A 26,834-nucleotide genomic window follows, 5' to 3' on the forward strand; every position below is an offset into this window, starting at 1 on the left:
GGAACCCTTTGATGAAGAACTTGAGCATGACACAAGTAGTGTCCTCCCAAATCTTTTAGTTGTGTTAATTTTATTACAAACATTTTTATTACCACAACTTGCATTCTCCGTTAGTGGTAGTTAATAGATCCGTCAAGTATGCATGCGCTTGTCATTTCCTTGCATGTTGGTGCACGAAACAAAATTCCAATTTGTAATTGAAAATAAATTGTACCTTATAATTTGGATATTCCAAGAACCTTCTATCGGAGTTATATTGGTTAAGGTAGTAGCCTTCGTTAATATTCTTTCTCTACAATTTGAAAAAAAATGCTCCAAAAACTTGAATAACATCCAAATGATGACATTACATTGCCCATCATCCATCAGCAAAGTTAATGAAATGCACAAAACAAGAACAATAACTTAAACATTAGGATAAAAACTAGGAGGTACAAGAGGAGGTATTTCTATATTTAAAAGAATTAACAAATATTTAGGATTGACTGACTCTACCTTGAGGGTAAACCGACCAAAACTGAAGAAAGAAGGGAGAAGGGGGGTTTAATATACTCAAGACATGATGGCATTCTTCGGAAGATCATTAAAGAAGGGAATTTACAATTAAGACAAGAAGATTCGAGCAGAAATAGTTATGTAGGATGATGATGGTCCTCAGGTCTCTAATGGAAGTCTTCTCTTCTTTGCATCTCTGCTTCAAAACCACTTGCGAGTACTTCCTAGAAAAAAACGTATAAAATCTTTCATGTTGTATATTATTCTCCTCTTCTTTGTACATTCCTTATAGCATTTATTGAGCACTTGACTTCTTCCACATCACAAGGGACTTGAGAAACTCCATGACCTAAGATGATGACAAGCAGATGATAGCCACATTAAATTGCTGGGGACTACAGATCATTCCTAACGTAGCGCAAAGGCAGAAAAGAAACCTCATGGAGACAGAGAATTAAAGGATCCACGAGACATGTTTCATGAAGCATTTCTGAAGTTAAAAAGTACTTCGAATAAGAATAAATTGTACCTCCGATGGGTCCCTGAGAGAGTAATATGCATTGCTTTCCTTGGGTGATTTTGATACCAGTATCCCATAACCACAGTTCCTCTCTCTCAAAATCTATTGCATGTGCATCGAAGTAATTCAGCAGATAACTAAAGAACATGTCATAAAAAATTCAGCAGCATATGCTTAAAAGAAGAATGTCGGGGTATTTTATCCATAGATTACCTTAAATGCATCTTCATCTGTCCGGTCATCTCCAACATAAATTGGGAGCACGTCATCACAATTGCTGAGACCTAAAACATATTTTTGTTGCAACTCAGTATAAAGCAAAGCTTAATATTCTATAAATCATTTGTAACAAACAGTTCAGGAGTAAAAAAGTTGCTCACCTAGTGATTCAAGTAGAAACACAAGAGCTTTCCCCTTGTCCCAATTGATCGTGGGACGAATTTCTAAAACCTAATCATTATGAAAATAATAGAACATAAATAATAAATTCTTAAAACCAAAAGGAGCGGAGATTATCAAAACTAAAAATTTAAGTACAGATGATTTTATATGATAGATCTAAAATTTACCTTCCTCCCAACAGTCAATCGCAGGCGAGGGTACTTCTTAATGACATCTTCGACACACTCCCAAACTGCTTTCCATTTCTGAAAACAAATTCAACGAAGAATGATTAAAACAGGAATAGCTCCTTTGTGTGGCACAAAACACGAGAAGTGGATAGAAAATTCAAGATTTAGATGCTCAAAAAAGAAACATACATCTTCATCAACATTTCGGTAATGTACAGAGACACAGAATTTATTGTTCTCAACTGTTGCACCTTTAATTTCTTCGGTACTCTTGACAAGGGAGCTAAAAACCTGCAAGTAAGAAATCAAGAATAAGCAAAACAAACAAAAGCACATCAAAATTGGCATTGAAGAGAAGATATTCCCAGACCTCGTCGATCATAGGTAAAAATTCTCTAGCTGGCTGGAATAAATTAACTTCATTTCCCTACATTCAGAAAAATGAAATGAAACTCAAATTAGAAAATTAAGGGCAGATGTGAAGACGCTGCAAGGAGATGTCAAGATTTTCATGGAGGTTTACCTGCGTGTCTGTAGACTCGATACAATTTGGGTGATCATCAGATGTAGACTGTCTAACAGGGCCCATGATATCCATTCCATGGCTACCCGCATAATAGAGTTCTGTTAGACCTACAAACTCGTATACCTGAATAACAAACCCACCAAGGACGAATGAAAACATGAACCAAGGAAAATAAATGCTGACAAAGTCATCAAAAAGTGTTTTCATTTATTTTAAAACAAGTTTTTTAGTAACCTTATCACGGCTTCTTCCACTGATTATTGCTGTGGGGAAATATTTTGCCACTTTCTTTACAGCAGAACGCATCTATAAAAAAATGCAGGACTTCAGTGATGACGGTAAAAAAGAACAGGATAGGAAGTGAATCTCAACAGTAAATTTTCCATATATGCCATTAAGAAACTATTCTTACAACATCAGACATGAAGGCATTGTCAGGATTTTCTACAATCGGCGATAGAGTACCATCATAATCCAGGAACAAGGCGATTCTCTTGCCTTTTGCAAAGTTTGCGATTTGCTCAAAAGATGCAAGAGCAGATGGATATTTAAGCTGCATGATGAAGAAAGATGCACAAGATCATAAAAATTAATCATCTACCAATATAACAATAATATAAAACATATAAATGAACTTGAAGGAAAAGAATTACAAGCCAAGTGTGGTAGGCAGCTTCCGGATCAGGCGAGGAAAGCTCTATGTTAATATCCTTGTTAAACTTCTTGTGAGGAGGAGATGATGATTTCATTGCGTCCAGCCAACCAATGGCGCGAACATCATCAAGAACTCCAGTTTTCTTCTTAGGAATAGATAACCATAGATTCGGTGAAAAAGCTGCACCACCTGAGGGTGAGCATGGGAACAAACCATGATGCCCACCCAGTCTTGACTTGCCTAGGGGTGCAGAATCAGTGAGCACAGGAGCACTGTGATTTGATTTGAGGTCCATCGGATCCAGGTGATCCAGATTCGCAAGATAATTTATAACGCCAAAGAAAGCAAATGCTAACAGTAGATTGTCCTTGCAAATTGAACCTATAACAGATTTTATTGGATGTCAGGTATTTCTTCACCCAACCCTTTTATCGAGGAAGAACCACCTCTTCAGAGTTATCTTGTCACTGCTGCTTGGCAAGCAGTCCATCAAGCACTGGGCTCCTGAATGCTAATGGCCATAACAAATGCTCATAAAAATATAATCAAGTACAATGTCAAGTTTCCCTTCAAAGAAAACCAATATCCAATTTACCTATAGGTTTTCATCGCCTCAAGCACGATGGGCCAAAAAAGGGCTTGAAAATGCTGTTAATATTTTTGCTTTCACGTTCCACAGGAAATCTTCAATCCTCTGCAAAGCATGGAGAAACAACTAAGTGATGCAAGAGACACCAAAACAAAGCAGTTTTAGTAAAGCCTAAAATAATCTACTGTATGTAGCAGAGATGTTCAAGTTGAATGTGCAAATGATTGTGCAAAACGAAGCAATCATTAAAAGAAAAGGAATAAAACCCAGAAAGCAGTTCCCAAGTAGGCTTGAACAACCTTGGTGTGGCAAATAACATTCTCAAAAAATAATGGACTCGGTAATTTGCAAATCAGTACCAAACCACAGAATTCAACTCGCATGAGAACTGCCACTAGACAGAACAGAAATATATCTTACACTAAGTTATCTATTCTGTATCCATTTTAACTAGAAAGCCAAAACATTTTCAACTGGTCGTTAAGACTCTGATTTTCAAGCATTCACAATTAACTATTTTAATCATTCTCCCTATATAGTGTACTAATAACATTATTAACCTAAATAGCAGGCAAACATCATGGAAAAAGAACACTAAAGCAAATCTATGTAACCCGACAAACATTAAAAAAAATACAACAACAACAGTGTTCAGCATTAAAAACTGGCCCACGAAGATGATATCTGGTAAGAGAAAAATACGAGCGAATGGTAGTTGTGTACAATAAAAAGCTGTCTATACACATGTATCCCCACATGGTAGAGATTGAAGCATGCCATAAGCAACCACACATAATGGGCCTGCGTTACAAGCATGGAATCATTAAAACATCTGGGCCCGGAAGATTTATCAAACTGATGTGAATATATATCATAAATGCAAATTAAAAATTAAAAGAAAATCATTTATTTTCAATAACAAAGATATCTCCACACTTTTGTTGCTATTGCTATCACATTCTTCTACTCTAAACTGAACAACCCAACACCAACAACAACACCAATTTCCCTCAAAAAAGAAAACCAGTCATACACAAATAACATAAACACAAAGTACTGAAACCCCCATATAACAAAACCACTCAAAAAACCATTTTTTTTAAAAAAAGAAAGAAAAATAGAAAATCCCAGATAATAAAACCACTCAAAAAAGCTTCTTTTTTTTTCTTCAAAAAGATAAATCCCGGATAGTAAAACCACTCAAAAACTTATATTTCTTTAACATGGAGGAGAATCTGCGTGGATATTCCAGCGAAGGAAAAACAAGGATTCATGAACACGATTTTAACGCAAAAAAGAAAAGAGAAGAAAAAAAGAAATTGACATATGACATTTGACATTTGACGACGACCATTTAGCGTATAAAAATCGGAGAGATAAGAACAAAGGCTTGTATCACCAACGTCATTATTGCTTTATCGAACACACAGCTGTGAAAGCAAATATCGTTTTTGCCGTTACGAAATAAAAACTGAAAAAACTGACAATAATTTTAATTTTGACCAAAGGAAAAGGTCACAATAACAAACTAATAAAACCAACACCAAAACTGAAATCAGATTCAATTAATTAATTCTTTAAAAGAGAGAGAGAGAGAGAGATGCAAGCAATGAAACAAGCAGCAGAAATCAATTTTTTTTCCTCCAAGCAAAAAAAAAATGGCAGAAACGTTTCTCGTGTAAGAACGGGTATAAAGAGAATCAAAAACACAGACATGGAGAATTTGACGACAAAAAACGCTGTCGTTTATAAAACAAAGAGCATTCCAGCTTGCAAGACAGCAGAGATGGATGAGAAACTAAGGAAGATTGGACAGACAAGCCGTCGTTTCATGCATAGAGGAAGATTGGACAGACACGCCGTCGTTTCATACATGGATATAAGAAAATTAACGTACCTAACAGAATCTCCAATCCGAAATGAAAACGACGCTAAGGAAATCTTTAAAATGCAGGTACCTTCCTTCAAGAATAAAACGCAAGGAATCAGATGAAACGAAACCGTTTAGATATCTTACAGTCGTCGTAACGAAATGAAACGAAGAAAGCCAGCCCCAGCCCCCGACACCAGAAAATAGACTTCCTTCGGAAGAGAAAGAGAAGAGGAAAAAAAATGGGAAAATACCTTTTTTTCTGAAGAATCGCAGATAACGAGAATCAAGCGATAGAAAGATTTCTTCCTCTTTGACGCAAAACGAGGAGGAGCTAGAGATAGGGAGGGCGAGAGGAGAGAAGAACGTTGGTTGCGGAGAGCAGGCATTTATAAACAAGAATATAGTTTTTTTATTTTTTATTTTTTATTTTTTAAATGAATGTGTATTTTAAGCCTAATTTCACGGTATTTAAATTAGAAAACCTCTCAACTGTCACGCTGTTGAAATAGTAATTTTTCAGCAAAAAACTATAAGCATCAGTTGGCGCGTTATGTTTACGCGTACGTTTGGTGACTGTTGAGAGTGGTGGTGGTGGTGGTGGAGGTTCGGTTGTCAAGCAGCGAGGCTGGAAATTTGATTTGATAGAAATGAAAAATCACTCTTTAAATGAAAAAAAGACTAAAAAATAACTTATTTTTTAATGCAGAAAATAAAACTTTGGTTTGGTGGTTTTCTCACATGTTAAGAGAAGAATTTTGTTTTACATTTGTCTTAAGATTTAATTGGTAGATGAAAATTAGTTAAAAATATTCTAATTCTATTCTAAAATTATATTTGCTTTTAATTTCTTTGATTTTTTTAATGTAACTTATTATTATCTTGATATCATAAAACTTATAGTAATAATCCTTGGTGGATTAAGAATATGACTTTAAAATATATATTTTTAATTAATAATAAAATAATTTTTTATTCTTTTTAGTGAAAATAATTTGCAAATATCATTTATTAAAAAATAACTTAATCATGGTTCTAAACAATATTAGAATAAACAAACAATTAATTAAATTTATTGGTAAAGGTCAGATGTCACGATACACAGGTACTTAAGTATTAATCTTCCTCTCTTTCAAGTGTTGTTCTTTTTGTTTTTTATTATTAATTTCTATTAACTTTTCACAAAAATTCAGAAACATAATAAATATGATGTTACAATATTACAATATTATATTTTACTTTTTATAAATATCAAAAAACATGTTAAATATAATTTAACAAGATATATAATAAAAAAACTCAACAATATTAAATTGCAAAAAAATAAAAGTATAAAAAATTATGCATATTCTTATTGTTGTATATAATATTTTTTGAAAATAATTTTACTTGAGAATATATTAAAATATCTTTTTAATTTTAATATTAGCATATTAAAAAATTTAAAAAATATATAAAATATATAAAATTAATTTAATAATACTTTTAAAAAATATACTCACAAAACTCCAACAAAAAAAAAAACCTTCTTAAGTTTTGTTTATTCAGTTGGTGATTAAAAAAAAAGGGTCTAACTAACGCGGGGTCCAGGGGGATCTTAGAGGGCAGACAACACGTGGGAGTGAAGACTTGTCTGACAAAGCGCGTGAGAGCACCTGTAAGTGAGTCGATTCTGATGGGACCATGTTTCAGCGCGGGTCCTACTATAAACTTGTTTGCTCCGTTTTAACCTCTCTTTTTTAAGTATTTTTTATTTAAAAAATTAATTTTTATTTTTTTAAAATGTAAAAATAAACGTTTTATTTAAAAAATTAATTTTTATATCACATATCAAGTGATTTAAAAATATTTACAAAAATATTTTTAAATTAAAAACTAATTTTTTATTTTTTTAAAATGTAAAAATAAACGGGTTATAAAAAAAAAGGGGACACCCGAAACATGCCGTCGCTTTCACAGCTGGGTGATGGTCATCAGTGACGATCGTTTAATGTATCAGGTCCCACGTGGCAGGAATTGCGGGTAGTGAGCCTAAGCTGCTCTAAGTAACTGTAGCCACGCGATGATGTGGGGTCCAGTAATTTTAGGGTCCAGTTATGGTAACCACGTAAATAACTAAAGGTGGCCTAGATGGAGATTTGTGGGACAAAAACTGAAAGGGCACCGTAAACCTTTTTTTTTAAAAAAAAAACAATCTGACTCGTTATCGCCTGACTTTCGCTCACCTTAAAACCTGACCGGCGCTTCGATTCGAAACAAGCTCGATCAATTTTCGTCTTGAGCCGAGTTTTAAAAATATAATCTAGAAGTTGATTATTAATTTGATTAAATTAAAAATTTTAATTAAAAATATATAATAAATATATTTTTATTTTTATTTTATGATAATTCATTATAAAATAAAATTTATTTTTCAAGTAATCTTAATGATATGTTTTTCAAATTAGCATAACATATTATTTCATATACAATCATGAATATTTCAAAAAATTATAATATAGTTTATACAGGAACTCAATATACAGACGGCAAGTGTTTAAAATATATATTTTTTTTTAACAATAAAAAATAAGTGATTAAAATATTGAATGGGATTTTTCAAGAAACAATGTTAAAAAGAAAATGTATTTGGAATAAACTAATCGAATACATATACAGAATTTCTTAAAATACATCATGTCCCAAACAATTTTGAAGAAGTTATTAAGGTATAGAATAAGTTTTTTTTTCCCCCTTTTCTATGGATGGGAGCACATGTTTGACAGAAAAATGGAGACCATGCACGTAGAAGGAAAAGGTTGCACATAAAGTTTCATGCTGACAATTAAACTATGAACAAGGCTACAAGTCAAGACTTGTGGCGTCACTTGCGGTAAGGAAAGTTCCAGGTTTCATTGTCTTCGAGTTTAAAATTATATAAATTTGGTTTTACTGGGACTTCAAATTTGTATCTTTCTATCGAGAGAAAGTTTTGACTGCCACGGCACTTCACCAAACAAGTTAATCTCAGTAACATATAATTTTATTGCCACGAGGGCTGACCAAACAAGTTAATCTGAATAACATGTAGTTAATACCGGGTAATTTACTTGGGTCACTTTATAGGTCAAATTATTATTTTTTTAAATATAAAAAAATATTTAAATATTACTAATGATCTTTTTCAATAAAAAATTTATGTGATGATGTATCAATATAATTTTATTGACTTTACTGGTTTAAAAATAACTTATGAAAACAAATTTTAATTAAATAAAAATTTACGATAATATTTTTTTTAATATTAAAATAACAATATATTATAATAACCTTGCAAAATATGGGTTAATATGTCAAATTGATGACCCAAGTTATGATACTATAATAAGTCTGTTAAGAACATATAACAAAACTTATTAATTTTAATTTTTAATCAATCAAATATTAAAAGATAAAATTAAAAAAATAATAATTAAAAGATAATAAAAAAATACTCAAGTTAACATGTCCAAACCTACAATCTGGGTCATCAGACTAGGATGACTTTATAAAAAAATAAAAAATAACCTAACTTAACTCAAGTTAACCTGTTAAATTCACAACTTTAGTCTCAAGACTAAGATAGCCTCTTAGATAGAAAGTTAAAATAAATTGTAAAACTTAATTCTCGATCATTCATGTCGGATCTAGAGTTGAACGATGAAATTTATAAAAAATTTAATTAAAAAATAACATGAAAATTAAGTAAGGTAAACTTGAGTTGACCATTAAGTACTATTATCGAGTTATAAGATAATAATAATTTAAAAAATTATAAAGTTTAATTTTTAATCCAACACAATTTTAATTTTATATAATATTAATTAATAAAATGAGGTGTCAATTAAAAAATAAGTTAATTAAGTTAAACCGCAATCCGAGTCGTAAGACAGGAGCAATCCAATGAAAAACAAGTTTAATGTTTAAGGATTCATAAACGTAGGTAATAAGTTTAATATAAATTTCTAGGAAGAAATTTTTTAAAAAATGACCTAATTAAGTAGGGTTAAAATGTTAAAATTAATTGCTTTGATCTTTAATATTAAGATATCTTTATAAAAATTAAATTAAAATAGATTATGAAATTTAATTTCCAACCAATCAAATGTTAAATAATAAAATTAAAAATAAATTAATTAAAAAAACAAAAAAACAATATGAATTAACTTGGATTAATTCGATAAACATTAATTAGGATAATCTAATAATAAATAAATAAAAATCAATCATGAAATTTTATTTTTAATCAAATCAATATTAAATGATAAAATTATAAGAACAAACTAATTAAGAAAAAAAAATCCAAGTTAATTGGGCCAAAATATCAAACTAGGTTAGCTCGTTAAATATAAAATTAGTGTCACGGGATTGTAACAACTAAATATAAAAATAAAATTAAACAAGAAATATTAATTGAAAAAAGAGAGAGCAAAACAACAAGAAATAAAGTAAAATACTATTATAATAAATAATACATTTTGAGAGCATCATTAGTTTGAGTTAATAATTTAATTTTAACAATAATAATTTAATTTATTATATCCTAGATTAATTTAAAACAATTTGGACTTGGAATTTAACTTCACTTGATTTTTTATTGAATAAAATAAAATTTTATTCTAGTAAATTTTAATCAGACTTTCAGTATTACAATTATTATGGTTTCTCAAGTCTATTTTAAACTTGATTAGGTATATATCAAGAAAAAAATCACTTTTATACCTTTTGTTTTTTAATAAAAATAGTCAAACCAATAATTATAAGCAACTTCCTTTTCGAGTCAATTCTTAAATAAGATTTGATTATAACCACAACCGTGGAGAAAAACTCCCCCGTCGATGTGGACATCAACAATGTTCATGGCTGAATCTTTGTAGGCGGCAATGAAAAGGCATGTGATGGGACATCACGACCTGCCAGCTACTCAATTTTTCAAAATAATATTTCGTTATAGGTAAATTTGTTTAGGTGTTTTAAAAGCAATTAAAAATATTTTTTTAATTTTAAACTGGTTTTTTAATGTTTTTTATCATTTTTATCAACTATAAAAAATAACCATTACAACAATTTTTTTAGTATGAACTTCTCCGTTCTCCAAAATAAAATAAAATAAGAATTAATTATGGTACCAAAAGTCCTAGACACATCATTTAGATTTCAGCACTTACTGAATTTTCTTAAATAATCTTGAAACCTGAGTTGGAAAAGTTGATGACAGGGAGTTTTAGAGAATATTTTATATCACAGTACCTTGTGCTTTTTTTTTTAATTAACAAGAAAAATGTTGTTTGGTTTGTAAATAATATATTTTTTATTAGATTTTATATATAATTATTTTTAAAATCTTGGTTTTATAAAAATTAAAATAACATGTGTTTTTACTAATGAAAATCTATTTTTATTTATTTATTTTACATATAAAAATTCATCTCACATTAATTTTAAACAGATATATACTTTTTTAAATTTATTTATTTTTAAATACTAACATAATAATAATACACGGAAAATAATGCTCATGTGGAAGAGTGATAGCTCTGGAATGATTTTAATAGTATGTTTTGTTTTTTTTTAAAATATTTTTAATGATTTTAATAAACTGCTATTAAAAAATAATATATTATTTAAAAAAGTTTTTTTCGAAAAAGTAATTTTTAATTTAATATAAACACGCACACGCCGAGGAGAAAAACGCACAAAGGCAAATCTCTCGAGGTTCACACTTAAAAAAATAGGCTACTGTGTAGTGGGCTGCACATTTTACTTCTCTTCGTACGTGCTGGACACTTCTCAGCTACCATCTAAGGCTACTGTGTAGTGGACTGCACATCTTACTTCTCTTCGTACGTGCTGGACACTTCTCAGCTACCATCTACCAAAAGTTCAGGTTTTTTTACTGCCGCATGTTTTTGTATTTTAAAAAATTTTATTTTTTTAATTTTCAAATTATGTTCATATACTAATATTAAAGTGATTTTTTAAAATATAAAAATATATTTTTAAATAAAAAAATACTTTAAAAACCTTTCATGACACGCGATGTTGACTGGAATCTTAACTCTGCATCATGGAGTTTTATTAGGCTACAGTTGGGAATAAAAAAGGGGGAGGGGGGCGGCGGCTCCGTTGAATCGCAAAACAATGGGGAGCTGTGTACGGTAATCATTCAAGACGCTGACGAGAGAAGAGCACAAGGAAGTAACCAGGGCAGGAGAACCAGTAATACTTGTACATTGAAAAGTGAAAAAGCAACTTAGATTTTTGCACTTTTCAACTTTCTCTCCCGTGCTCGGGGGGCCAGATCTGTGGTAGGTTACCGAACCTTCTTCCTCGATGCCGTAGGTTGTGGTAACATGGACCTCCTCTTAATAAATCTATGCATTAAATAATCTTGCTTGCATTTTTTTTTCTCTGGGTTTCTTGACATTGACATGTCCTGAATATGTCAAAGATTCACCGAGGAAATATGCGAGTGACATTATGAGAGAGGCGGTGTGAGTAGCTATGAACAAGAATTTATATTATTTCGGTTTGCTGTAAATGAGTCAGCTAGCACCTAGATTTAACACCAAACCCTTTATTGATGCTGAAGTAGTTGATAATTAGGAGGGAATTAATCTTGCTGCACCCATAGTTTTGCTTCGGCATTTAAGATTATTTTAGCTTAACTTGTTCGTTAGTATTTTTATTAAGAAATGAATTCTTTTGCGAAACTTTATATTTCACTATGTAATTATTAAGATACTCTCATCGCAGAAAAGAAACAAGAAAGAGAAGGAAAAAAACCAATGAAGAGGAAATTTTTTGTCACATTTTGGTGCCCACGTGATATAATTTTATCTTGTCATTTTGTGTTAATGTTTTGAATGTCATGGGTATATTTAGTAATTATAGTACTATTCGAATACTATAAAATTTTCAGAGAAATATAAAAATTTCATCTCAATTTTCTCAATTCTTTTGCATTCAAGTTTTTTATAGACTTTTCAAATTCAAATATAAAGTGATAATATTAAAAAAATAATTTAAACTCTCTTATAGTTTGATTGTGTTTTTTATTTCCAATTGTATTTTGAGAAAATAAACTTTATTTCACAGATAAAACAATTTTTTTAAAATAAAAATATAAAATTATTTTCATATATAATTTATATAGTATATGATATACTATAAAAATTATATTAAATTTTAAATTTGTACAGGTTCACACTATCTTACACTATTAATTAAAATAAAAAGGATGGCGAGACTAAAAGTTGTAACAATTTAGCAATTAAAATCATAATATCATATTAAAAAATTAATTCAATTTAATAGTTTAATATTTAAATATATAATTTATATTTTTTTATTAATAATATGTATATAAATGCTGAGAAATTATAGTCAGTTTTCAAACTATTTAATAAAATTTACGAGATGCTTTTAAATTTTTAACAAAGGTGTAATATTAGTATTGCAAGAGCTTTTTAGCAATTAAATATAAAATAATATTTTTTTGTTGATTTTTTTTGGAAAAATGTTAAGTGTTGACCTTATTGTAAATTTAGGATGTAAATATAATTTTTTAAAGCACAACACAAAATGCAAAACACATGATTAAATTTCAGGATATTTTTTGTAATTATTTAAAAAAATTTAAAAAATGTTCGGAGGAGCACTAGAAAACCAATACTTTTGAATTTTTCCTCAGCATCATAGAGATGCTTATGAGAAATAAAGTTCATATTTTTTACATTATGGCGTGATCAAATTACGAGGAATTAAAAAAAAATATATTGACATCTGTGCCACGCGCGCCTGAATTCTAGCATGAAAAATGTTGCCATATGATGTCATCAACTTAACGATAATCTGGCTGGTTGTTTTTTTCAATTCACAATCATCATTTAATAATTGTTTAATTTATAATTATTTAACAGTTGTTCACCCAACATTTTCTTATGCCTTTTCGTAAATGTCGGTTGAGTGACAATGACCTAATTGTATATTACTGATTTTAAGTCCATGATTTCAATGTTTTCACCATTGAAGTCGTGACAACAGGAACAGTTGATTTATTGGGGATTTTTTTATTAAAAAAATCACTACAGTAAATATAAAAAATTATAGAACAATTTTTATTTTAAAAATATTTAATAAAATAATATAATTTGATCATATTACACTTTAAAAATATGATATTTAATAAATATTGTTATTAAAAAACATCAAGGTCAAATATCATGCTTAAAAAACATAATATTAAATAAAATTTAAACTTTTTAATAAAAAAATAGCATACAAATAATGTTTTTCTTTAAAAAACTCACGGATGCTCTCAATTTTTTTTTTTAAAAAAAACCCACTAAATACTTAGGTTTTGCCCTTAAAAAAAATTAAAAAATTAAATTTGTTTTGATCTTCAACGATCCTTGAATGTTTTTGCGGTAAATCTTAGATTAACAAAAACTATAATTTTATAAATTTTTTAAGACTCAAAACACCTTTTTTTTTCAAAAAGCTAGTCAATAGTCAAAATAAACCACCAATTCATACCATGATTTTTAATCGTGATATTTAGTCAAAATTTATATTTTTTAATTGTGATAGTTTGAAATTATGCTATTTCATAAAAAAAACATTTTTATTCTGTATTATTTATATTTTATGTTTTGATTGTTTAATTCTTCTATTTATTATAGTATAAAATATAAAGATATTAAAGTTGTGTTTTTTATTTTAAAAATATAAAATTAATTTTTAAAAAATATCAACCAGCCTAATCAATATTATATTCCTTTCCCCGACATAACTAGAAAATCCTACCAACTATTTTTTTTTTTAAAAATAAGTGGACTCCTCCTCCAATTCAGATTTAAGAAAACTCTCATTGAATAAGGCGATAAAAAACACAAATAAATTGTTTGTAATTCAATCACAAAATTATTAATTAGAGAATACTCGAACGTGAAAGGACAATTACAATAGTTCTCAATTTAGAAGTAATCTGGCTATTTGACTTGGACTTAGTTGCCAGTATTTGCCACGTTAACTAGAATCTGAATCTAGCAAAGTAGCTAATAAAAAAACATAGCAAGCTGAATTAAAATATCATGGTAGCGATACAGATGCCTTTAAACATAAGGCAATGACATAGTTGATGAGGTCGCAACAAAACACATGTTGTTTCCTTGGGAAAGAAGCTAAATCAAAAAGATTTGGCCATGGCAGTGGGGAATGATGGCCACAAAGATATATATATATATATATATATATATATATATAAAGAAACTAGCAATATGGCTCTTCGAGTGAACTCTAGGTGGGCATGAGAGGGCGCTTATAGGGACCAGCTGGAAGCGAGGGCTCCTGTGGCCATGCCAAGCCATCAACAAATTTGATATTTCATGTTAGAAGAAGCACAAATGACAATATATGCATTTAATCAGTAAAAAGATTGCCCTTGTCGAGAAGTTCATTGAATTTGGACTACCTAGAGTGGAGATTTCTTCCCTAATCTCTCTTTTTTTGCAGAGAATTATAAGAAAATCTGAACTTAAAGTAACAAGAGATTAGGGCCACAGATTATGCACAAGTTAGGTTTAGCTAACCAATCTCTCGTGCTCTTTCTCTAGTCTGGAAGGTGGAAAAATACCAATCGCACCAAACTAATTAGAAGATCAAGAGCAAAGAGGTGTTTATAAGACTCGTTTTGCATTGCTTCTTAACCTACTTTTTATATATACATAAAAAAAAACATGTTCGAAAAGAAATACTCATTTGACATTGCGTTTCAAACTAATCTTTTACAAATAATAATAATAATAATACTTCTGCAATCTAAACTGTAATCATAAGATTTTATTTGATTTTTATTTTAAAAATGTTTATAAAAAAATTAAGATTTTTTTAACTTCAAATTAATTTTTTAGATGATTTTAGAGGATATTAAAAATATTTTTTTAAAAAAATATTTTTAATATATTTATAATTAAAATTATTTTAAAAAATATATTTTTTTCAATACTAAGCTACAACGCAAAATAAAAATGTTTTTTTTAACACAATCCATAATTTTAACTGGGATTTCGAACAAAGGATGCAATCTCTTTTATGTATTCATCTCTTTTCAATTAATGAAAATATAATATAAATAACTAATTATAAAGATCATGAATTTAAATTATTGCAGAATTATTAAAAATTTATATAATTAAAAATTTTAAAATTTATAAAATTAATTAAAATGTAGAGAAATTAGCACATATATTCATATTTTAAAAAAATTAACTAAATGTTGAGTATCATATGTAATTTTCGCACGATGTCAGAATTATTTTTATTGTCAACTAAATGCTGTGAAATTGTTGAAAAAAGTTTTTTATTTTCTCATGTCTTGCCTCCAATCCCGTCTTTCAAAGCATCTGTTTCTGACCCGCTGCAATAAATTCAGGCAAGGGGTGACAGATGTGAGGGCACATCAGTTGGTAACCCAGGCACAGCTTTCAACACCTCATTTATTACCATAAATGAACCTGCACTTCTTCGTTTTTTCCTTTACGTCTCGTGCCTGGCAACAACAGTTTCCCTGTCACATGGAGGAGGTTGGAAAAGTACCCATAGATTGCAGTCAGATTAAAATGTTCAAACTTCGAAGTTTCCACTCTTGACCCAAATAGATTCTCGGCAGAGTTAGGAGACTTGGAAACTGCATTCTATGCTTTTCCAGTAAGGACTTCACCCTCGAGAGGGTACACTGTTGATGCTAATTTTCCTTCGGGATATTCTGTCTCGAAATGAAAAGCAGGTGCTCTTTCCAGATGGATCGGAGACATATCATACCCCCCATAGTTATTGAACTCGCTTGCGGTTGATTTGTCTACCCGAAGTCCAGCAAGGGCTAGTTTTTTATTTTTTTTAAAAAAATGTTTTGTTAATTAAATTTGGAACATCGACAATTTATTTGGTTGGTCTGATCAAATCATTGTGATATTCGATTGGGTGAATTTTTTTTTTTTAAAAACTAAAATTTTAAAGATTTCCTAAAAATATAAAAAAAATTAAAAAATATTATTTTAAAATAAACCTGGCGTAACCTATCAACTCATAAATTACTCTACAAATACATAATTCGAGCTGTTTCGAGAACCATGTTCCCGCTGACGACATCGGGAGTGAAACTTACAGTATCTCTGTTTATGGAAACACATTATAAAATTTTTAGTGGTTGCCAACTTGAACCCAGAGTCCTTCCTTATGAACAAGAGGGTCGCTTATAAATTTATTAGGCCTGTTTCAATGTCAATTTTCTCTTGTTTTGAAGAAACAACATTCTACGGGTGACTCGAGAGAACTAAAGCCAAGTCTTTGTCAAACAAGAGGCCGCATTTGAATAATAAAAAAGGCCCCTTTCTGAAATGGTTTAAACCTAGGGCTTCTTTCTTTGACTTGGACAAAGGAATCCCTATAAAGGCTACCTCCATGAACATGGAGCACTGTCCGGCTTCTGAAACATACAGTAGACTATGATTAGAATACTCATTAGTTCAAACTTCAAAGTAAATTATAAAGGTTTTTTTTTTTGGAAGTGGACAACACTGTCTTCTTTTAAGGTAACAAGGTAATTTTATTTTTTCTTTCTAATTGTAGTTTATTATTCTTAATTATCACTTCGAATCAATTAATTAAATTATAAAAAATAAGATAATATTGTTATGGCACAATAAATAAATCCACTTAACAATTCATAATAAGTGAATACCATTTTTTTTAGATGACAAGACCTTTTGAGTCATTTTTAAGGTAATAGATTAGTGTTAGTAATTACCATAATCATGAAACAACTAGCTAGACAATACAAAAAAAAGTAATTATTTACACAATAGCTGTAACTCAAAAAAAAAAATTTAAAGATATAATAATGGTTATTTTTAAAAATATTTTTTATTAAAAAACACATTAGAATACTTTTTTTAAAAAAATATTTTTTATATCAACATATCAAAATGATATAAACATATAACAAAAATTATACAATACTAAATAAAGCAAAAACTTTATTCCAGAGCATAATTATTAAATACGAATTGGTTTGACTGGTCGACCTAAGATTTAATGACTAGAAAGGTCTAGTAACTCAAAAGATTGGGATGAGAAAAAACCCAGCAAAATCTAATTAACTCGGCAAAACCCGATTGAAACCCAATTTTTTTTTTAAATGTGTTTTTTCTCTTAGCTAAAGACCCCCCCACACATATTAGTTGATTATTAACTATTTTTAAAGTTTATTATATAAATATTAGAAGAATTTTTTATTTTTTCAATATGCGTTTGAAACCTTTTAGTATATATATTTTATGTTTACAAGAAAAAAATTTATTTTTTCAATGTAAAATTTGAAACTCTTTGTTATATATATTATATATTCAAAAGAAAAAACTTGTGTTTTCTAATATAGGATAAGTATTTTTTTAATTTAAATATTTTAACTTAAAAGAATAATCAACTAACATAATCGACTAATATAGTATCTTTTTTTATGTGAAATAAAAAAAATAAAAAACCTTTTAAAATAATCTTTTAAAATTTATTATTTATAATATATATAATTTATGTTCATATAGATTATTTAATTATTTAATATAAAATATTTAATTTAATTTTTTTAATTTTTTAGATTAATTCAGATTAACCTATATAACCAAGGTCAACTTGTGTAGTTTGGAATCCATTTCCTTCGGGTCAATCCTCAATTGGGGTCCAATAACTGTGCTCTAAGTGGAAAATGCCAACGGGCTTTCTTGTGGTGGAGATAGATAGAGAGCCCATTTTGGTCAATCTTGGCGCCTAGAGAAGCAGAAAATGGCTCGAATCATTCAAATCAAGCAAGCCCCACATTCGTTGAATCGCAACACGCTACAAGTTTCTGTCCAGTTACAGAGGTCTCCATCGATTGCGCGGCCCCGTCAAAATCCACTTTGAGTTTTACTCTCGCGAATGAACTCACTTGCCCAGCTTACCTCGTCAGCTACAGCACTGCACCAACGAGTCAATATACACAGCCTAATATCCATCCTTCATGCCCAATGCCACTGGCATATCTAATCCAATTCCTTTCGCTCCCTCTACCCCAACCGTATTCTACCCTCGCAGTTTCCTTCGCTTGTATTCTGAACCCTGGGATTTGACTTAACAGACACACAGTGGTCCGAAAATGACCTATGACACAGACACAGACACAATGAGAGATATAAGGCAAAGAGGCCAGATCCACCGTGAGTAATGAAAATGCAAGTAAATAATGATGAGGGATAAAAGGCAAAGAGGCCAGATCCAACGTGAGTAATGAAAATGCAAGTAAATAATGCACAAGAATTAGGAGACATGGTCTAATTTTTAACCGTGAAAAATTAACTGGAATTTCTAGTTTGAGAAAATAATGAAACTTGAAACACCAAAGACACGTTTGGAAGAGCATTGGAGGACACAATCCTCGTTAAAAATAGAAAATCAAGCTAGCTAGGGCAACCTCATCAAACATTGCATGACAAGTTAGCTTTCAAATTCTGTTCCATATTTTACAGCAACTAAATATGCATTTGGACACCCAAAACCCCAGGAGGTGAATGGGTTTATTTTATTAAATTTAAACACGTCCTTACAAACATGCCTCAAAGGTGTTGGTGCCATTCTCTTCATTGTCAAGCATTTGGACAACCTGGGCCACACTTTCTGCAATTTCCTTATGAATGACACCATCAGGCATATCAAATGTCCGTCGTCTCATGGAAAGTGATCTACCGGCGGGTTGGGGGTCGACCACATCCAGCATTGCCTCCAGCTCATCCACCATCGACCTCTTTGCAACTCGAACCATTAGCTCAGCTCCCTAAACAGTGCAATGCATCAGAGCCCATTCAAGAACCAATACAAGCTATGCATGTTAGACAGAAAGGCAGGTACTTAGCTGCCATGGCCGCTCCCTCCAAAACCAACATACTCTCACAATTGAAAGTAAACATCCTAGTACTCTACATCAACTAGCCTAACAATGAGATCTAAGATATCTAGCCACTGTACTTTTCCCCCTTTAAACATGGAGTTTTTTCAAAGTAGCGAAGTCCCAATTTTTTTTGGGGGAAACAGTAGAAATTTATTTGGAAAAATAACACTTTTATAAAAAAATTCGCAACAATGCCAACGCCACAACAATTAAATTTCAAAGGCTGAAATTTCAAAAACTTGAAAGGCTACAGTAATGTGAATGCGACAACCTTTAAAATTTAAAAGCAGTGCCATTTTCAAGCATACAAACCACAGATTTATTATCATATGCAACCTCCAATAAAGCTTTAAAATAAATTTATGTGGTTTGTATGCTTGAAAATAACATTGTCTTTAAATTTCAAAGGTCGTGGCAGTGTTAATGCCGCAACCTTTAAATTTCAAAAACAATAAAAATTTAAATGGGCATTTCCATTGCCACAACTAAAAAAATACAATGCTATTTTCCGAAATAAATTTCCTACTGTGCTATTTTCCCAAAAAAGTTTTGGAACCGTGATCTTTTTTTTAATGAAAAAAACCTCTTTAAACATGGTCACCAAGGAACTCTTCTTTTTTTTTCTTTTATTCATATGTCAATAGGAGTGCAACATGAGATGATTCATGTTAAGGTTATAAAAATATGTGGTGACAAAACTTGTGAAAACAGACCAGCTATATATAAGCAAAGTTCATCACCATTAGAGTGACACTTAAAATGTCTAACTCAATAACACATCTCAATGATTTGTGGATGAGACAACAAAACAACATGGTCACACCTCTCTTATGGTTCATCAAATGTAAAGCATTTCATTTATTTTTCTTAGACAAGTCTTCTACATGGAAACTGACCGAATTAGACAAGGAAATATTACTTCTTGTTAAAAGTGAGATGGTTAGCACCTTGAATGTATAGGAATATTTTTGTTAGATAAATGAAATGCAAGGGATTTTTATAACATAGAAGTTCAATTCTTAACATCAAGATTTAACACTTCATAACAATCATCATCATTTTTGTGAAGCGAAGAAATAAAAAAGGTATTGAATTGGTTAAGTTTATCAATCAACTAGACTCAGCCACTGTGCCTTAACTTGACCAATAAAAGTATGGCGTGAGTCTTAGCCTTTGTTTGATAGTATGGTGGGAGTAGCTACAGCCACAAACCCAATTATTTGGTACCATTACAAAAGCATCAAGATCATACTTTTGCAATTAGTACATTTAACTATTATAACAGAAGGAGCTAGTCCAACCACAGGACTGTATTCAAAACCCTAAAGCTGAAAAATAAAATTTGTGCAAAGTTAGATTGTAGATACAGAATCATACATGGTGCTCTTAGAGGATCCGTAGCAACTAGCAGACTTCATATATGGTTTAGCTAGGAAAATAAAAATAAGAAAATTGTTTAAAGAAGCATTTCTCATTAAATTATTATCATGTGAACTTGAGAAATAAAAATTGATTAATGATAAAAGATAGTAAAAAGTTGTATCATTTGTGTAATCCTTGTACAAAATAAATGTAGAAGGTTAAACAATGCACCGCATTATAACTATTTTCTAATAGCATTATATTACCATTCACACCCTCCAAATTCATTAATTTTTATTCCAAAATGAGCAACCAATTAACAAGCTGAATTTTAATTTGAGGACAGTGAACAATTCAAAAGCTATTAGGTGGACCAGGTCAAGCACCCGGTCATGGACTGAATGAGAGAAAAACATGTAAAATTAAATCACTGTTACAAACAACAAAAGTATGATTGTGCAAGGAACCTACAGTTGAGGAAACAAAGCTAACTAGCATGTTGGAGCCTCTTTCATTAATTTATAACTGCTTAAACAAAGCTATAAAACAAGTTCATTTGGTTGTTACAGAACATACAAGTACACTTGTCAAGTGAACAGCCAGTATTGAAATCATTGGTGGGTCTTGGTGAGTTTATACAATGATGGTTGGTGTTCAATCTTTGCACAACAGAACATTTGTACAGAGTTTAAGGAGCAGATCTCACATTTTCTGAAACAAGTCCTCTCCCACATTTTGATAGATTTTATCAACACAAATAAACACACTATAAAATTTTCATTTAACATACTCTTTTACTAGTATACTTAACGAGTCAAACATAGAAAGGTAGCAAAATCCAGTATAAGAACGGGTGCAATTGAAAACGATTGTTGTAATAACTGATGTGAAGGTATATGTTGATAAAATTCACTATGAAGTTTATCTCCCCTCATTCTGTAAAACACAATGAAGCATGGGATCTATGCACCTCGTAACTTAAGGAAAAATCTTCCATGGAACCCATTCAGGTATTTAATCAAGCAATCACTCATTATTACAAGCAACCATTACACTAAAAACCAGTTGAAAGTACAATAATCCAACACTAACATCAAGCAAATATTATATGCAATGTCTCAAGAGCCTAATATGCAACAATAAATAGCAGCTATCATCTTGTACTAGCATCTCAAGCAAAATCACAGAGCACACAATTTCAAACAAAAAAAACACGATTTACCTCAATGAAGCATGGGATCTATGCACCTCGTAACTAAAGGAAAAATCTTCCATGGAACCCATTCAGGTATTTAATCAAGCAATCACTCATTATTACAAGCAACCATTACACTAAAAACCAGTTGAAAGTACAATAATCCAACACTAACATCAAGCAAATATTATATGCAATGTCTCAAGAGCCTAATATGCAACAATAAATAGCAGCTATCATCTTGTACTAGCATCTCAAGCAAAATCACAGAGCACACAATTTCAAACAAAAAAAACACACGATTTACCTCAATGGCATCAACAGTGAGCAGCAGCACAATAATTTTCTCTGAAAACCTCTGCCTCTCCTCAGCATCACGAGCAAGATGACGCCTATACGAAAAGTTGTTAAACAAAGCTCTAAGCTCCTTCAACTTTGCTTTCGCAATCGCCAACTCTCTAAGTCCACGAAGCGCCTGCGATCTCCTGATCAAATAAGTCCTAAATGTCACCTGAATCAACAATGCTGCATCTTGCGGTGACAATTCCTTCTTCTTTCCCTTTCTCTTCTCCACCACTCCAGCCCTCTTCGCAAATGCCTAAGAGAAAAAAAATGCCAGTAAGAAAACTTAATGTACTCTCCATTGAGCACTTTTAAATAATTTAAATCCCGCAATCCGTCCCGGATTACCTTTCGTAAAACAACAGCTCCATGATCAGGGTAATCTTCTATTTCAACAAGTCGCGTGGCGCACGCTCCTTTCTTCTCTTTCTTACCCTCTTTCTTCTTCTCGTTCCCCTTCTTCTCTTCTTTGCTACCCTCACCTGCAAATCCACTTGATGTTTCAAAAGTATACTTCCGTGACATCGGAATCTCTTCCCCTCCCTTTCCTTTAATCTCAGCCGTCCATTTATAATTCTTAACCTGCTCTTCTTTCTTCTTCTTCACCTCCTCCTCCTCTCCTCCTTTGATCTCCGCCGTCCATTTATACTTCCTCTCCGTCACCGGTCCTTTAATCTCCGCAGTCCACGTGTATTTCCTCTCAGCACCACTTCCGCCGTTGATCTTCGCGTTGACAAGGCGGTCAAACTGTGACTCGAGCTCACTGACGCGGTCAGAAAGAGTCTGCAAGCGCAGGTCAGTCTCAAATCGGTCAAGAACACTCTTGGAAGGGCAAAACAACGGCGTCTTAACCAGATCCGTCGCCGTATAAAAACACTCGAGAGAGCTAGGTTTTAAGTGCAAGAGATCGAGAGCAGCAAGAGATAGTTCCTCAGGTTCTTCAAAGGAGGGGAAAGCGAGTGTTTTCGAAGTGAACACGGAGGCTTCTCTGAGGAACACAGGAGCATAGTGAGGCTCATAGATTTCGATTCTTCTAAATCGGCTCATGACTCCAGCGAGTTTTGAAAGCTGGCTCGGAGAGTTGGGTGGGGATTATCGGGCGAGTTGAGATGATTTTGATGATATGATAGATGGTGATGGTGAGATATCAAGGGATATATGTGCGAGTTTGTTAAGAGGACAGGGACCCGAGGAGAGTCAAATGTGGATATCAGGGTAAAATGGGAATTTTGTTTGCTGATAGCGATGTTTGTCTGGATTTGATAGCGAGGATAAGTGTGAAGTTTCATAAGCGGTGTCAATTACATGTTCAACAGTGTTTATGAGAACAGCGTATTTTTTTTATATATATATATTTTAAGAATTGTTTTTAATATAATATATCAAAAAAATTTAAAAATAAAAATATAATTTTCAATTTAAAAAAATATAATTTCAAATGTATTTTCAAACATCCTTTTAATAATTTTTTAAAATAATAAATGAGATAGTATGTATCTATATATATAATGGATAATTTTAGTTTAATACTTAAATTTTATAATTTATTAGTTTATAATTTGTTTTATATTGAATTTTTTTATTGATTTGAATATAAACTCATTCAAATTCAATTAATTTAGTAAAATCTAAATAAAATATAATCAAGTTAATTATATTTTTTAAAATCTTATTTAAAATGATAAATTCATCTAAAACATAAAAATAAAATTATTTTAGGTTTAACTTGATGATCTAATAACTAGCTCCTTAACCGATTCAGATCCTGAATCATATCTAATATCTATGCTTATATATAATATTTAGAATTAATTTTGATATATAAATTAATTAAAAAAATAATTCAATTATTATATTTATTAAAAAGTGATCATAATGTCTCATGACACCTCACACTATCTGGTATTCTAATAATAGGAATTATTTTTTTCCCTTAATTATTTTTTATTAATTAAAAACATGTCAACTTTTTTTTTTTTTTTTAAATTTATGCCCATAGATAAAAAATAAAGATAAACAACCATCTTCTGTCACAAAAATGGAGCCAGTGGCTGGTAGAATTGGAACCAGCCAACTGGCTAACGTTCGAAACAAGGGTCGCCGCATAATTAAGGAATAGGAAAGTACAGAAATGTCCATGACTTTATAAAACATTACGGGGACATGAGAATCTGATAGTGCGATGACAGCATGTGGGGTCTGAAATCCGTGTCAGGTGGTAGCACGTGATTTAAGGGATTGATCTGGGCTTCCTTTATTAAGGGCCGAGACCAGATTCTGCTCTAGATGGGTTGGGTCCAAACTGCATTTTGGATGGGCTAATTAATAAGATAAAATGCTTACGATTTTTATAGGTCTCCAAGAAAATTCCAAATTAATTTCAATTTTTTTATAATTTTTATAGATATTCAATGCTTAAGAAAAATTCTTAACCTCAAATTTTTTTGAAAATATATTTGAAAATAGAATGAATTTTATTATGATATATGAAAAAGTTCAGCTCAAAATGTAAAAAATTAAATTGTCTTTTATAAGAGTTTTTGATAAATAATAACAATTAAATCAAATAAAGAGACAATGTTCGTCTAAAATATGATAATTTAAAAATAAAATTAAGAGCACAAACCTCAATTAAACTCGCATACCTCCATCACAAATTCACACAAGTACCATGTTAATAAAACATTCTTTTCAAGAATTAATTAAGTTGAGATATTAAAATTTAATTAAATATTATGTATTCATAATAAAATTTGTTTTCATTCTAATATATTTGTTTTTTCCTGGTAAGTAAATTATATATTTTTATTTTTATATTATATAAAATAAATCATATAACTACGTATTAACGCAACACAATGTTTTTATAAATAACTAAAACACCATTTATTTTTTGCATATGAATTTGTTTTAAAAGTAGTTCAGCTTGAAAAAATTATCAAATTAATATTTCTCAATAATTTTAACATTCTATGTTAAATATAAAAAAAATCTTAAAAAAATATATTAATGTATTTTTAAATTTATTGTCAGGAAATTATTTTTTAAAGAGAAATAAATAATAGTTCACCATTAAAAAATAACAGTTGGATAACCAAACATATTGATCAATATAAAAAGAAATCCACACTCTTCTTTTTTTGGATAAATAACAAATCCATACAACTTTAGCAGCAAATTAAAAGAAGATATATTGCATTGCTTTGCAATTCCAGGATGTATATTTTTTTAAATAAGAAGAAAACATAAGTACCATTCAATCAATTTGACTTTTTAAAAAATTTATTAAACTAGGTGACTTTCTCTTTCTATTTTTTTCCTTCAAAACCATGTGATTCTAATTTTTTTAATTAAAATTAAGTTATTTTATTTTCATCTAGATTAACCCACAATCCATGTCTTAAACCGGTTTAATAATTCCAAATGATCAGAGGTTAAATTCTCTAAAACACAGGTCCCATTCCATCAATCAATTTTCATTTCGGAAAATCTCAAGATACGTGAAATAAACAAATTGAATCAAGAATTACATACAAATAGTCACAAAATTAAATCACATGGCAAAACACAAATTTATAGTAGTAATTAGGTTGGAGGAAGAACCACACTATGTTTCAGATGAGGGAAGATTCCACTTGAACTTTCTGTCATAAATCCCATTAAAGCCATGCCAATCACCACCCCACTAGCCATGCCCCAAAAGACCCTCCCCGATCTCTTCTTTGCAAGAACCTTAACCTTCTCTGTCTTCATCGATGGTGTCTTCTCTTCGATCAAACTCTGAAAAGCATTCTCTGCCTCCTCAAATTCAAACGAACCCGTTTCCTCAGAGGTCTGATCTCCATCTTCTTCAAGACAAGACTCGGTGGATGGAACATTATCTAACTGGTCTTGGGTTGTCACTGCCATTGGTGTCGCCTCTTTCATCAAACTCTGAAAAGCATTCCCCGACTCCTCATATTCACACAAGCCGGTTTCGTTAAAGGTCAGATCACCATCATCATCAAGACAAGACGCGGAGCATGAAACATTCTCTAACTGAACTTGTATTGTCGCTGTTTTATTATTGTTGTTCCTGTCATAGAATGCAGTTTCAAGGTCTGATAACCTCTTGCCTATTTGTTGCAAGCGGTACTGCGGCCTTTTAGAGCTTGATGTTGTTTCTGCCGACAAGAGATTTTTCAGAAAGAAGAATCTTTGCTCGACGTCTTGAATGTATAGTTCAGACAATTGAGTCTCGGCAGGAAGAGAGAATACTTTGTTGATGAGTTCATGTTCAAGTTCTTGCAGTTTTTTCTGCAACATTGAGGATTGTTTTGCCATGGTTTTGGGGGGCTCTTCCTCTCCTTGTTTATGGCTTGTTTTTGGTGATGAGGATGCAGCAAATTGGTGGGGATTTCAGTTATTTTGGAAGGTTTCTTTATGGTGGCTAGTGGCACGGGACACGTTAAGGGAACGGTTATTGTTTATGCCATGCGACGGTTGAGACCTGAGACTAGCTTTTAAGGCTTTCATCTATCATGGAACTTAAAAAATAACGTGGAAGAATGTTCTAATAGTTATTTTTTAAAATATTTTTTTTATTTAAAAATATATATAAATAATATTTTTTATTTTTTTTAAATTATTTTTAAGACTATTATATTACAACAATAGAAAAATTTTAAAAATTCAAACAAAAAAAATAAATTTTGATAAAAAAACTG

General features: G+C 30.8%; 2 protein-coding genes and 1 long non-coding RNA gene across 4 annotated transcripts; all 3 read right to left on the reverse strand.

The window, feature by feature from the left end:
• Positions 1-378: 378 nt before the first annotated feature.
• Positions 379-5,596, reverse strand: LOC105107801 (trehalose-phosphate phosphatase A-like). Of its 2 annotated transcripts, none has more exons than XM_011001846.1 (14): positions 5,484-5,596; positions 5,255-5,318; positions 3,364-3,462; positions 2,767-3,149; positions 2,526-2,666; positions 2,348-2,419; positions 2,111-2,236; positions 1,958-2,014; positions 1,777-1,878; positions 1,585-1,662; positions 1,396-1,465; positions 1,229-1,299; positions 1,025-1,117; positions 379-844 (listed from the first exon to the last, which is right to left on the reverse strand). In XM_011001846.1, exons 4-14 carry the CDS (start codon positions 3,061-3,063, stop codon positions 791-793), a joined length of 1,161 nt encoding a protein of 386 aa, XP_011000148.1. In that variant the 5' UTR covers positions 3,064-3,149; positions 3,364-3,462; positions 5,255-5,318; positions 5,484-5,596; the 3' UTR covers positions 379-790. The 2 variants fall into 2 exon arrangements, with proteins under 2 accessions (XP_011000148.1, XP_011000146.1); XM_011001844.1 differs by having other exon boundaries at positions 2,767-3,279.
• A 13,020-nt stretch (positions 5,597-18,616) lies between these two features.
• Positions 18,617-23,285, reverse strand: LOC105107806 (BAG family molecular chaperone regulator 7-like). Its single transcript, XM_011001852.1, has 3 exons — positions 22,477-23,285; positions 22,094-22,384; positions 18,617-19,115 (listed from the first exon to the last, which is right to left on the reverse strand). Exons 1-3 carry the CDS (start codon positions 23,173-23,175, stop codon positions 18,885-18,887), a joined length of 1,221 nt encoding a protein of 406 aa, XP_011000154.1. The 5' UTR covers positions 23,176-23,285; the 3' UTR covers positions 18,617-18,884.
• On the reverse strand, positions 21,094-22,087 carry LOC105107805 (uncharacterized). The gene is made up of 2 exons (XR_838942.1): positions 21,840-22,087; positions 21,094-21,561 (listed from the first exon to the last, which is right to left on the reverse strand). It is a non-coding gene; the product is annotated as an uncharacterized LOC105107805 (long non-coding RNA).
• Positions 23,286-26,834: the final 3,549 nt, after the last annotated feature.

This window comes from Populus euphratica, unplaced genomic scaffold (assembly GCF_000495115.2).
Source record: "Populus euphratica unplaced genomic scaffold, PopEup_1.0 scaffold413.1, whole genome shotgun sequence".
Classification (NCBI taxonomy): domain Eukaryota; kingdom Viridiplantae; phylum Streptophyta; class Magnoliopsida; order Malpighiales; family Salicaceae; genus Populus; species Populus euphratica.